This window comes from Azolla caroliniana, unplaced genomic scaffold, assembly GCF_043228905.1.
Source record: "Azolla caroliniana isolate FFs.n. ecotype wild unplaced genomic scaffold, voAzoCaro1.0.p SCAF_464, whole genome shotgun sequence".
Taxonomy (NCBI): domain Eukaryota; kingdom Viridiplantae; phylum Streptophyta; class Polypodiopsida; order Salviniales; family Salviniaceae; genus Azolla; species Azolla caroliniana.
The window spans coordinates 9344-20195 of record NW_028230899.1 but is presented as its reverse complement, the minus strand read 5'-3'; the positions used below and the strand labels follow the sequence as shown (position 1 = coordinate 20195).

The following is a 10852-nucleotide window of genomic DNA, read 5'->3' as shown; positions in this document are numbered from 1 at the left end:
CCTGCTTCGTAATGCTTTGCTACCGTTTGAGAACTGACATGAGGTCCCTATCATTATCACGTCGGGCAGTGACCTCGACCAGCTCGGGATGCGTGCTCTCGAGGGCCCAGCGAACGCGCTGGTCATGAAATTGCTGCCCGGACAGCTGCCGCAAAAGTCGCTCGTCGACATGGCGAAAGCTTTGACGGCCCCGAATCTTTCCTCTGGCGGCTTCGGCTTCCAATATTCCCAAGGCGTAGTCCTCCCTGCGTTCTTAGGAGGGTCAAAGACAAGGAGCCTGCTTCGATACTATCCCGCTCGTGAACCGAGCATCGAATCAAATGTAGTGTTTGAGTATGAGCACGTCAACTATGAAGAAGCGCAGCGCACTGCGCTCCCTTCTTTCGGGCACGAAAACCCCCTTTCTTGTCTTTCACCGATACCGCCAGCCCGAGCAGAAATGCGAATCCGCCCACTCACCGAACCGGATAGGGTGAACCTCTTTGCCGAGTTCAGTCGTCAGCATCAGGTCTCTGATGATATCTTCTCCAACTGCGTTGGCCAGATTTCTCGCGGCTACCGCTATATCACACGCGCTCAGGCCGCCTCGACGACACTCCAGGCGGAGATCAGAAATCACAACATATGGGACGCACTCGACCTCCCCGGTCTCATCGACTCTGTTGTTGAACCGGTGGACTCGAATAATGATAACAGCGCCAGAGCCGAAACCCTTCATGTATTCCCCATTGCGGGTGACGTTCTCACTCTGGCGCTGTTTGGCAAGCTTTATCCTGGAAACGTGGTGGCCGTGGGACCAGGCGAGGACCCGACGGCAGCTGTGAATGCGGGCAAAGGCTTTGGCACGAAATTCGTATATCAGCCTATAAGGGTCGCTTAGTGATTCTTATTTCAATGACAATGGATGAATATGCCTTTGAATTATCCTGACGGGCTGTTTTGCTTTGCCTAGTGAAGCCCCGTTAGCCCAGCTAAATCCAACAATATGTTGCTTAAAACTCACATATGGGTGCCTTCCCCTTACATCGTTCTCGTGTGGCATTGTTATGTGACAAGACGCTCCCTCGTGATCCCGATGACCTATCCAGTTGTAGTGCCAATGTCTCATTTACTCGTGTTCATCGTTACCATATTACGGCTGAAAGTTCCCGGTGTCCGGTAACCCGTGTCCACTCAGGTTCTCCCTCAACAGCCTGGCAAATGTATCCTCATCGTCATACTGCGCTGCTTCCATTTTGTTCTGCAGCTCCCGCTGTGTTGTAGCATACCCGTCCAATCTCTCCTTAGCGGCCAGCCAAGATGCCTCTGATTCCGCCTCCCACAGCGGCGCCGCTGCAGGTAAGGGCATATCAAGCACCAGTTCGTCGTCCAAAGGCTCGTAGTAGAACGGATTTTGTTTCCGAAGGAGGGCCGAGACGACATTGATGACATGGACGAGAAAGATGGTACGCCGCACAGTCTCAATAAAGCACCAGTCTCGCCAGCCTAAAGTAGAAGAACCGAGATGGGTGTCGGTGAGATCTTTGCGGAACTTCTGTGCTATCTTACGTGACATCTAGAGAAATACAGTGAGCAGCGCGGACAACCAACGACAGAGCGGTTTGCAAGCCATTTGGAAACACTCACTATCAGTAGATGGCGCTGATGAATCTCACCATCCCGTGAATTTTCGACGGACTGACCAAAAAGCCCGAGAATCTGGAACACCACCATGGCGTGGAGGGAGGCTATCATTTCTGTCTGCGTGGCGCATCGGGGCTGTCACGTTAAAAGACCGTATGAGCGAAAAAGCCCTCAACACATAAAGTGATAAAAGTGAAGGATGCTGCATTTCGACTCACAAATGAGACAATCAGACGTTCACGCTCCGTGTTAAGAAGATCTTGCACAATCTTGCGGCCGCTGGGCATGGCCCCCGAATGAGCGTTGATGCATACCATGGCCCTCGCAATCGGCTCCTCGACATCACCTTCACCACAGCGGTAGATTTGGTCGTGAACAAAAGGCGGCGGCGGCGGTTTGCGACCGACCATCATGGGAAGGTAGCTCATGATAATATCGACCACTTCCTCTGGCGACAAGACGGTCCTAGGGGAAGACCCGTCTGTCTGATGTCTGGCGTCGTCTCTTTCTCCATGTCCAAAGCCTCTTGGTTCATGTTCGACGCTTGAGCTTCCAACATCTCGGCTCGGCTCTTCTGGCCTTGCTGAAAAACTTGATTTTCTTCCGCTTTCTGAAATTTGGCCGGCTTCCGCTGCCGCCCCGAATCTCATATGTTCTATGCCCAAAGTTGCATCATCTCCGGTTCCTAGTCCCGTGCTATTGCCATTCGCGCTCAACTCCAGCGTATATGAGGCATGCAGCGTATCGTCCATAATATGACCAGGCTGGTGCATAGCGTGACTTGATGGAGGCACAAACCCTTTTTCAATCCCACTCAGCTGATGAGGGCCACCCATCCAATCCATTAATGAGCTGCTGCCGATCTCGAACCCGGGGCTTGCAAATGAGAAATTATCTTGCAGATTCTGGTTCATCGACGGAGGGGTCCACCCAGATGCTATACAAGTGTCAGAAGACACCCCAGGCGCGGACGTTTGCGCCCCTTGGAGCGCATCTGAAATCAAGACATCGTCCATTGGATTTCCCAACCCAACCACGTCGAGCGGCGAGGCCCGGAACAGCCGAGCCTCTACGCTGCTGCCAACAGCCGAGCCTCTCGCAAACTCCATGCTGTCACCATTCCCACGTGCTATTCGCGACCGCTTGTCATTTCTCGCGATAGTCGTCGCAGCTGACGGATCGACGTCACCCCGATCGTTGGCATACTCGCACTTTACGTTCCTCACGAGACATCGTCGGCACGACGGCTGCTCCTGGCCGCATCCGAGCTTCGATATGACGCAAGCGTTGCAGGACCTCTGCTTTGATCGTTTCGGTTTTTCAAAGGAATGTATGCACCGTCGCTTGTGCCGGTCTCGAAGATCACCTAGACAGCCGCGGCGGGGCGTCAGCATCCGTTGACACAAACTCTTGGAACGTCACTTTAGGCGTTACCGAAAGACAGCCACATCAGATCGAATAAAACCTACGTCGTTCGAATGCTTTATTGCAGATTCCGCACCGGAAACCCTGGTCGGTCAGGTGGGGAACGTGGGACATGGTTTCGATCCCAGAGATGGCGTGCTGCGACTGCTGCTCAATGAGCCCGAGAGTCTTGCATACAGGCTCCTAAGACGTTTTAGACTAAAGATCAGTGGAATTTTGCGTCCGGCATTGCGAGGGCAAGATATTCCACAACAGAGGCCAAAAATGATGAAGTATGGGAAGTCTGATCGGACATGCGTGAAAGATCACGGTTCATGGGAAATACAACGGTGTTGAGCTGAGCAGTTTCGTAGCAGGGTCTCCCGCCCTACATGTGAGGCGCCATGGCCGCAACAGGGCCAGTTGGTTCAATGCTACCCTTGCTATTTGTAAGCAATGCTATTTCAAGGCAGCTGGAATTATCTTATTTCTGTTTTTCTTTCTTTTGATTACCACAGCATCGCGATGCACAAGCGTGCTGGCTTGTGCGAAAAAGAGATGGGGGTTAGGGTCAAGGGTCACATATTGGCAGGGTTAGACAAAGATTAAGCTTCAAGACGACAACATTTGGCATATACCTATTCATATTGTTTCACTCTTTTCATTTTCGGGATTCATATGCCTTTCTCTTGGTATTCAATTCGCCCACAGAAGACCTGCCTCGTTCTCAAAATGCCGTGGCAACCAAGCAACTCTCATATCCACCATTTTTCGATATGCTATCTAAACGAGATGGAACAACCTTCACTCCTTCAACTTTGTAGCACAAGTACAAGTATGCGGAGACAGGACACCATGTATGAGACGCCCGTTGCATTTAGTCCAGCTTGTTAATCAGAGTATGCCAGTCCGCCATCGCCCAAAGGTAGGTGACGCCATTTTGGATTATCAAAAGTTCCAGGGTGCAGGGTAGCCGGGTCCTGACAGGGCTGGGTTACATGACTCGCGTTACCGGCCGCTACAGCGCTCCACTCACCAAAGTCCCTCCACTAAAGCCCCCGCTACAGGCGCCTTGCGACCTTCCTCTTCTGGCAGCGATCCACTCCCCTCCCTCCGGTCCCGGTCCGCTTCGCATCATCGGGCTCATCATGTCCGGTGCTTGTTCCCGTGTTCCTTATCTTGGCCTCGGCACTCTTCGTCAGCCTCTTCACAGCTTCACCACCTCTCTTCCTTCCTCGAGCTTGGGAATCAATTCATCTCACCGTGAACAAGCTAGCAGGCAATATGGCTCTCAGAACCTCCCTCGGCCTCCTTGCCACCGTGGGCAGCGCCAGCGCGTTTGTGCCTTTTTCTCTCAGCCCGTTCGGCCAAGCCCCTCTCGGATCCCAGAAAACATCATTGGACTCGATTTGCAAGCTCCCTCCTGTCATCGCACCGGGAGATGACCTGCCTTCCGCGGCCCATGTGTTTGCCACGGACGGCGCCCTCAAGAAGCAGGTTGAAAGACACCAGGCTCTCGTGAGAGTACCCTCCATCTGCTATGATGACCTGGGTGAGATCGGAAAGGATCCGAGATGGGATGTGTTTTACGAGCTGCATGATGTTTTGAAGAAATCGTACCCTTTGGTGTGAGTCTTGCGATAAGTGATGCTATAGATACCAAATACTGATGGAAACAGCCACAAACACGCCAAGCTCGAAAAGATCAACACTTTTGGCCTCGTATACACCCTCGAAGGCTCAGACACCTCCCTCAAGCCCATCCTCCTCGCCGCTCACCAGGACGTTGTCCCTGTAGCTGATGAATCCACCTGGACCCATCCTCCCTTCTCTGGTCTCTACGACGGCGAGTGGCTCTACGGTCGTGGCTCCTCAGATGACAAGAACTCCCTCACTGGCCTCATGTCTGCCGTGGAAGCCCTTCTCGAGAGCTCATGGCAGCCGAAGAGAACCTTGATTCTGGCGTTTGGCTTTGATGAGGAGTGCTCTGGGTTCAGAGGCGCAAAGTACATCGGCGAGCATCTTGATGAGCGGTACGGCGAGAACGGGCTGGCTTTGATCTTGGACGAAGGAGGGTTGAACATCTTGGAGCAAGGTGATGTTCTCTACGCGCTTCCCGCAGTGATGGAGAAGGGTCACGTGGACATCTGGATTGAGGTTCACGTCACCGGTGGACACTCCTCTGTGCCCTTCCCTCACACCGGCATCGGGATCATGTCCCAGCTCATCAACGCCCTCGAGAGCAAACCCTACGAGGCGAAGCTCGGCAAGGATCACCCCACCCTGGAGCACCTGCAGTGCCAGGCGAGGTACTCACCCGACGCTGATCCCGAGATGACCTCGCTGGTCAAGGAAGGGGATCTTGACGGCCTGACAAAGCTGGTCGCTGGACGGTACCCGCTTCAGTACCTCATTCGCACGTCGCAAGCTGTTGACATGATCTCTGGCGGACAAAAGATCAATGCTATGCCCGAGGTCACCACAGCTGGCGTCAACTACCGCGTAGCCCCTCACGACAGCATCCCCAAGATCCAACACACGCTTGTGAAGAACATCCAGGACATTATTGACGACTTTGACTTCACGGTCAAGGCGTTTGAAGATGACGAAGGGTATGCAGCTTATGCCAAGCAACATCCCATCGAGAGAGTATACAAGAGGGATCTGCCCACCAAGGTCGACTACAATGGCACGATTGTGCTGAGCAGCAGCGAGGGCACGGACGTCACGCCAAAGACGCCCACAGAGGGGCCGGTTTGGGATCTGTTGTCGGGCACGATCCAGTACAGCTTCCAGGAGAAGGGCAAGACCGTTGTGCCGGCCGGGGAGATTATGACAGGCAACACTGATACCCGCCACTACTTGAGTAAGCTTTTTCCTCTGGAAAATCATTTGGGCAAGACAATAGGATATCCTGCTGACACAGGGAAAACAGAACTCACGCCCAACGTCTTCCGCTGGTCGCCTATGCGAGCTGATGGATCGGAGAACATCCACACCATCAACGAGAGGGTGAGGATGACGGATCATGTGCAGATGGTGCAGTTTTACTATGACTTTATCCGCAACGGCGATGCGGCCGACCTGTAGACATGTATCACTTTGTATAATAAGTCCAATAGTGCCACCTGTCAACTGAAAGATCTAGATCTCCGATCATCGGCCGGCATTGAGGAGGATGCCGAGGAGTACACGGAGGTGAATACCCCGGACCGCCTCCATGTTCCTCTGGCCCCGGGAATACCACTCCAGGTACGCACCCCGCACGGAGATCTGCCGTAGGATGTATTGTAGTTCTATCAAGATATCGCTTTTTACTCCAAATACACCTCCACTCTCTCATAGCCAACCACAGTGAAGGTGCAATCGCTAGTGGGATTTCAGCTGAAGTGAACCGGAGTCGGAGCGAGGGGGCGATTCTCCTTTCGTCATCGCTACTCCAATCGCATGTGCAGCCAGTATGTAGTCGGGAATTGATCGTCGGCCGCCAAAGTAGTGTATCCTGTCGTAAGTGCGCTTATCTTGAGGCCCAGAGAGCGGGGATAGATGTGATCGGCAGTGATCGGCAGATAAACCAACTTGGAGATATGAGTATAAGGACATACTCGCTCTGCTTTTTCAGCTTGAAGCCAGCTATCTTGGCTTTTCAAAATTGCTGCTCTGCTTCCAGCTTGAGAGGGCGTTTCAAAGACCTTTCTCCCTTTCCTCATCCACGCGAGATCAGAACACCTGTCTCTGTCCATGTTCAATCAGAATATCAAGAGGCCGTGAGACAACCTGGGAATTCCTGTGCCCGAATTTAGTCTGCCCGTTTCGCCTACTAGATCCACGGATCACAAGGCTATATTTGCGCAGCGCTTGATATAGTGAAGGAATTCATAGGATATTCCACGGACCGGGTCAAACACCCAGAAACAACACCATGGCTGATCCAGTGCAGCCTCGTACCATGGCAGAAGGCGGAAGCGACCCCTCACCCTCCCACGAAAAAATGCCAACGGACACGTCTCCCTCAGTCGAGAAGGTGGAAATGGGCAAAGGTTTTCATCACGACCTTGATGCCGACGAGGGGTTGAAAGCCGTGCAGGGCGAGGACGGCGAGGTCGTGATTGACGATGAGACAAACCGGAGGCTGCTGAGGAAGATTGACAGGAATCTGATGCCGGTGAGTTTCCCACGTGCTGCGAACCCTGGATATCACGGAAAGAGGCTGAGAGGATGGTTTTGCTAACTTGAGCAGCTGATGTGTGTGGTGTACGGGTTGAATTACCTCGACGATGGATATGTGCTGATGAGCTTAGAAACCACGCTTTCGTATGCGAGTATTATGGGATTGAAGCAAGATCTCAACCTCTCAGGCGACAACTACCAATGGCTCGGCTCCATGTTCTACTTTGGTACGCTTCCCCCGCCTTTTCTTCCTGTGCCTTTACCGAACAAAACCCTCTGTTTGCAACGCCCTCGCTGACACCTCCCAGGATACATCGCATGGGAGTTCCCAACCTCCCGCATCCTCCAGCGCCTGCCCCTCGCGAAATACACCGCCTTCAACGTCCTCATGTGGGGTCTCATCCTCTGCCTCTTCGCCACCACCTCCAACTTTGCCGGCGGTGTCACCATCCGCTTCTTCCTCGGCTGGTTCGAGGCCGCCGTGACCCCCGGCTTTGCTCTCATGACTTCCCAGTGGTACACCAAGAACGAGCAAGGCTTCCGCACGAGCATCTGGTTCTGCTTCAACGGCTTTGCGCAGATTCTTGGTGGGCTGGTGGCGTACGGGTTCGCGAGGGGCAGCGCGAAGGCGGCGGCGGGTGGGACGCCGTGGACGGTTGCGCCGTGGAAGGCAATCTTTCTGTTTTGCGGGTTGCTGACGTGCGCCGCGGGAGGTTTGTTTCTCTGGCTGATGCCGGATTCGCAGCTCAACGCGAGGTTCCTCACCCCTGAGGAGCGGAAGCTTGCTGTGCACCGCATCCGCATCAATAATCAGGGCATCGGCAATAAGAAGTTCAAGGTATATCAGGTGAAGGAGGCTTTCACGGACCCCATGGTCTGGGGCTTTGTTTTTTACGCCCTCGTGGCCGACATTCCCAACGGCGGGATCACAAACTTCTTCTCCCAGCTCATCGTCTCCTTTGGGTACTCGCCCGAGGAGTCCCTACTGTACGGCTGCCCGGGCGGCGCCATAGAGATTTTTGCGCTCCTCGTCTGCGGCTACCTCGGCGATCGTTACGGCCAGCGCTTGCTAATCTCGACTGTTGGCATGCTCTGGGCTATTGTCGGCATCGCCATGATCGTCGCCATCCCACTCTCACACCCCGTACCGCGTCTGATCGGGTATTACTTTACCCAAGCCTCCCCTACCCCCTTCGTCGCGCTTCTCTCCCTCATCTCCACAAACGTAGCCGGCTGGACGAAGAAGACTACCGTGGCGGCCATGTACCTGGTCGCGTACTGCGCGGGCAATATCATCGGTCCGCAGACATTCCGGCCGCAAGACGCGCCGCAGTACCGTCCGGGACAGATCACGATCCTGGCGTGCTATGCGGCGTGCGTGGTGGATATCTTGTTCATCTGGTGGTATGCGCGGAGACAGAATCACAAGAAGGCGGAGATTCGTGCGCAAGAGGGGTATATTAAGCTGGAGAACCAGCAGTTCCTGGACTTGACGGATCGGGAGAACCCGGAATTTATCTATTCTCTATAGGTTGGTACTCATCATAACTGTTTTTGACCAATTCGGTCCGTGACATGCCGCGCATTATATGTACACACCGTGTTTCTGGATTCAATACTGCATCGTCTTGGCCATCTCGAATTTCCCTAGCTCGAAGGACCAAGTGGTTTTGAGAAAACTTGATGCCCGAAATTTTGCTGTGAGACACAAAATGCCAGGCAGACGCCATAGCATCATAGCCTTTCCGACAAGCCTTCCAGATAATTCATGTCGTAGGCCAGCAGCTGCATATCCTTGGGCAAAATGACCTCGCCCCTCCTGATCACAATCTCGATCCCTCGGCCCTCCTCCTCCTCTTTCCTCTGATCCATCTCCTGTTGCTTCTTCTTCTCTTCTCTGCCCTTTTTTGTTAACGGCTCTGGTGTCCACCAGTACAACGGGAACCTCCTCTCGATGTTGTTGACGAGCAGTGCCACGACGAGCATCAGAGCACAGCCCAGCAAGATCACAGGCAGTAGGAACCAGCCGAGATTCACAAGGTTATCGTCGACGACAGCGAGGAGAGCGGTTGCGCCCGCGGGTGGGTGCACCGTCTTTGTGAGCGCCATGCAAGACGTTGCGGCTGCGCAGGCGAGCGCGCCGGCGGCCCAGCGGTGGTCGACGAGCATGGAGCGGCCGCCCAGGAGGAAGAACTTTTGCACGCATATCCCGATGAACGCGGAGACGACCTGGCCCAGGATCGCGTTGCGAGGTTGAGCGAGAGGCGCTTCAATTGAGTAAAACTCGAGGACAGCGGCGGCGCCCTGCGTTTGTATGGATTAGCACTACACCATCAAACACATAATCAACAGGCGCATGCGCGCGAGCGCGTGTAGGGAACTTACAAAGGACCCGACGATGAGAGGCACTTTGCGCTCTTCGAAAGAGGGAATATTCTCATCAACGACGATAATGATGGAGATGGCGCAGAAGATGCCGATGAACGCCCAGAAGATGGGCGCCAGGTTCCCGACAGCACGCATCTGCCCATCCTCGCGGTACCCGAGGAACCATTTCACGGGCATGGGCAAGTACTTCCATGGCGGCGGCGGGACGACCTTGTTGGCGTACTGATCAATGTCGAAATTCCATGGCGGATGAAGCTGTCGTTGCCGCATCGCGTCCGTCTCGGCGTTCGCTCGGGATCTTTAATCGCAGGACTTCCTCGCGCTGCTTGCTTGCTTGGGCGTGCTCGAGATTGAAGGGGGCGTGCAAGACGTGAGCGAGCAGGTAAAATCGCGAGGCCTTACCTGGGAATCTCGTCGCCAGAAGCTCGCTTCCTTGAAAGGTCCCCGAGTCTCACGATGACGAGGAATTTTCGACCATGAGCTTCATCAATGACTCCGCGGAGATTGCCGCATTACGGGGCATTTCCGTATGCACCCCGAGCGAGGCCTGTCATGTCCTGTGCCTAGTGTCCGGCTTTGGGTTGAATCCAGACAAAATTTCCGAGGACGCTGCTTAGGGGAGCATCACGACAAGGTGCCTGAGTTTTTCTGCGCCCTAACGATCCTCGCTTGTCGCGTCATTGTCTCCAACAGACCGATCATCGCGCCGCGACGGTTTGTCAGCGAAATGCCGATTCGGGTTTGGATCATCGCGATTCATTCGGGTCAACGGCAATTCCCATGTCGCAGAGACGTTGGTTCCAGGCTTACAAGCGTTTGTGCAAATGCAAGTATGAATCAAGCCCTTTAGACAAGTCACAGACCGCGTCCCTCTGGAATCGTCCAAACTATCTTCCTAGACCAGGTTCGATCGGCGAATTGTTGACAAGGCTGACTTTGTCGACTTTGATCTCGCTAAACGCCAGCCACGACAAAGCCTCAGCCCCTGGGTCAAGAGGTCACCATCCATGCATCACCTCGTCACTTTATCAATCTTGGACTCCCCCTGTGCCCCGGCATCGCACAGCGGAATATTCCCGCGGCTGATGGTGTTCCCCCCCTCCATGCAGTCCAGCTGAAGGGTGCCTGGCGAGGCAGTGTTTCGAACATGCACGTGGTCTCGTTGCGGTCTGGCGATATTATGCCCAGTTCATTGAAGGTGGCTTGCATAGGAAGAGTGTCGCAGCTCCTAAGCGCGTGGCGGACGATTGACCGTGTCCAGATTGAG

General features: G+C 54.2%; 2 protein-coding genes across 2 annotated transcripts; one reads left to right on the top strand and one right to left on the bottom strand.

Annotated features, from left to right (window-relative positions):
- The first annotated feature begins 4311 nt into the window (after positions 1-4311).
- Positions 4312-6117, top strand: LOC147848205 (carboxypeptidase S-like). Its single transcript, XM_087338602.1, has 3 exons — positions 4312-4655; positions 4707-5893; positions 5963-6117. Exons 1-3 carry the CDS (start codon positions 4312-4314, stop codon positions 6115-6117), a joined length of 1686 nt encoding a protein of 561 aa, XP_087194728.1.
- A 2814-nt stretch (positions 6118-8931) lies between these two features.
- On the bottom strand, positions 8932-9855 carry LOC147848204 (uncharacterized). The gene is made up of 3 exons (XM_087338600.1): positions 9583-9855; positions 9483-9501; positions 8932-9392 (listed from the first exon to the last, which is right to left on the bottom strand). Exons 1-3 carry the CDS (start codon positions 9853-9855, stop codon positions 8932-8934), a joined length of 753 nt encoding a protein of 250 aa, XP_087194726.1.
- Between the last annotated feature and the right edge of the window lie 997 nt (positions 9856-10852).